At 45.7% G+C, this 2,756-nt stretch overlaps 1 protein-coding gene across 1 annotated transcript; it reads right to left on the bottom strand.

Moving 5' to 3' along the window:
- Positions 1–1,173: 1,173 nt before the first annotated feature.
- On the bottom strand, positions 1,174–2,166 carry LOC142210094 (olfactory receptor class A-like protein 4). Its single transcript, XM_075279123.1, has one exon. It carries the CDS (start codon positions 2,164–2,166, stop codon positions 1,174–1,176), a length of 993 nt encoding a protein of 330 aa, XP_075135224.1.
- Positions 2,167–2,756: the final 590 nt, after the last annotated feature.

The following is a 2,756-nucleotide window of genomic DNA, read 5'->3' on the forward strand; positions in this document are numbered from 1 at the left end:
AATTGCCCTACTCATTACTGCATGGGGCCTATAACAGGGGCTCTTACGATATGGGGGCATGGAACAGGGGACCTTACATTATGGGGGCCTGTAACGAGGGCACTTATTGTATGAGGGCCTGTTATTGGGGAACTTATGGTATAGGGGCCCATAACAGAGTTACTTACTGTATGAGAGCCTGGGACAGTATGCTGTATGGAGGAGTGTAATGGGGGAACTTACTGTATGGGGGCCTGTAATGTGAATAGTATACTGCTTGGGGGCCTGTACGGGAACCAATAAAGGGGCAATGAATCATATAGGGGGATCAGTAAAGAGGGATTTATACTGTGTGTGGGACAGTAAAGGGGGAACTTTACAGTATAAGGGGTCCATTCCTGCTATGGGGCCCGATCTTTCCTATTTGCTACCCTGACAAGCATACATAGAGGTTTACAGCAGAAATCATAAGAAACCTGACATAGCACAGTATATTGCAGGCAGCGCTGCACCTCCCATGAGGCGACCTGAAGCAAACGCTTCAGGCGGCGCTATGCCAGGGCCCGGGGGAGGGCTGCATTTTTGCTTACCTAAGCCAGTCCAGGACAAGCTGTCCTGGACTGGTTTAGTGTCACCGAGCGGTGGATTGGGGAGGCCGCTGGAGCAGCTCTGCTCCAGCGGCCTCCCTTCACGCTCAGGCAGAGAGCAGGTCCTCTCTCTGCCTGCTGTCTGCCTGCTAACACTGCTCCGCCACGCCCCCTTCTCTCCGCCCCCTCTGCCCCGCCCCCTCCTCCGGGGGGGGGGGGGCTTTCTGTCGTCCGCCTCGGGCGGCGACAAAGGTAGGTTGACCCCTGGGGAAAAGCTTCCATATAACATAAATCTTTGTTTTTCCTATGTTTACTAGTCATGTGGTCAGACTTATTCATAACTGGCTACTATTTTTCACACCATCCCCAATACGTAAGACATTGGTTAGAGCAAGGAGGAATTTAGGAAGGCAGGGACGCCATCAGTTTTACTATAACCCATGCCAGAAAATTGGAGTAAATTGGTGCAAATAGTGCCAGCAGGGTATGGATTAAACCGACGTATAAAATCACAGCCCTCATAAATCCCCCCTATACATCAACCTTTTCCGCTTCTCCTATAACCAGCTGCCTGCAGAATAGACAACATTGTCAACTTGGCTGGGTCTTACAAGTTAACAATGGAAACATTGCAGTTGCTCTTCTTGGGCATGTAGTCGGCTGGACTGACTTGACGTTTCCATTGTTTACAAAGTAAATGAACCAGTTTTCTTCTCAACTTGCTATGCCCAAAAAGTAACAACAGAGGACTGAAGCCCATGAAGATGTAGGAGCCAAAGTTGGCTATGACCAACAGAAACGATAAGGAGGATGAGCCTCCGGTAAAGTTGTAGTAGTTACTTGCCACAATGTTGGATCCCCAGCAGAGAACAAAGAAAACAACCAGGGTGAAGATCACCAAGGCAGCTTTGCGCTCTACTGCCACGCGGTTGATGGTTTTCTGTGCCGCTATGGTTTTGGAGTGCTGTTGCAGGGTATATAGGCTGCTTAGGTTAGTGCCCACCATAAGAATGACTGGTATGACTTCATGAACAACCAATGTTATGGTGGCAAAGAGAAGGTCTGCACGAGGAGTTGGAAAGTGCCATACGCAACCATACACTGGCCTAGTGCTAGTGCTTACCAACTGCACCGTAAATGTCGAGTTGGATTTCGTATGGTCTATATAAAACAATGCGGGGAAGAAATACAAACAGTTAAATGCCCAAATTAGGGCTAGAGCTTTCACGGTGGTCCGAAAGGCACGTCTTCTGATTTTTATATAATAGTTTTTGATGCTTATAAAATGGAAAAAACTCAAACAAAAAGTTCCCCAAACACTCATGGACCTCAACAGAGTCCATATGAACAGGAACAATTTGCACAAGTGGGAGTTGAATGATATCTCCACTCCTTGCTGGAAAGTGATGACCAAAACGTTCCGTAAGATGGAGAGTAGCAGGAGAATAACTGTAAGGTTGGACAGCATTAGGTCGGAAGGAGGCATCGTCTTGTTCTCCAAGGCATTTATGATAATAGTCAGTAGGACCAAAGCGTTGCCCAATATTCCAGAAGCTACCAACAAACTATAAAAAGCCAACTCAGTAGTTGACAGGGGCATCTTTCTAGGGTGTCAAAAAATGTATCCGAAGGTCTTGATATCAGCAAAAAAGATGGCTAAATCCTACAAGAAAGCATAAATGTGAAAGTTATAGGTGCAAACTCAGGGAGGAAATGGGGCAACTGGAAACTTTTTTGCACAAAAATTGTTATTATATTTATCACACAAAATGAGAGGAGGCATGACGTACCTGAGGACAGCAAATATAAAAATGAAACCCGTTTCAGGAGTGACTCCACCAAATTTGATGTCTGGGAATCCCCATTCAATGTTTAGGACTCCCCCTTCTCATGACCTTCCTGCTGATTTCACTATGTTATGGACTAGTGGCCAACAGTCACCATAAATACTGCTGTCATACCCCACAATAAATTCAGCCATTAGATTCCAAAATATAATCTGCTGTCAGACTTTTCAAAAAATTCCAGGCCCCCAAATAAATTCTGCTATTGTACCCAAAATTAAAACTGTGCTCATACCCCACAATAACTTTAGACCTCAGAACCCACAATAAACATAAATGTCAGACCCCACAATAGATACAGATGTCAGACCCTACAATAAACCTACATCAAACCCCACAATAAATC

This window comes from Leptodactylus fuscus, chromosome 6, assembly GCF_031893055.1.
Source record: "Leptodactylus fuscus isolate aLepFus1 chromosome 6, aLepFus1.hap2, whole genome shotgun sequence".
In the NCBI taxonomy this organism is placed as follows: domain Eukaryota; kingdom Metazoa; phylum Chordata; class Amphibia; order Anura; family Leptodactylidae; genus Leptodactylus; species Leptodactylus fuscus.

Coding starts and splice junctions, on each gene's coding strand:
- LOC142210094 (XM_075279123.1), bottom strand. CDS start 2,166: ATGCCCCTGTCAACTACTGAGTTGGCTTTTTATAGTTTGTTGGTAGCT.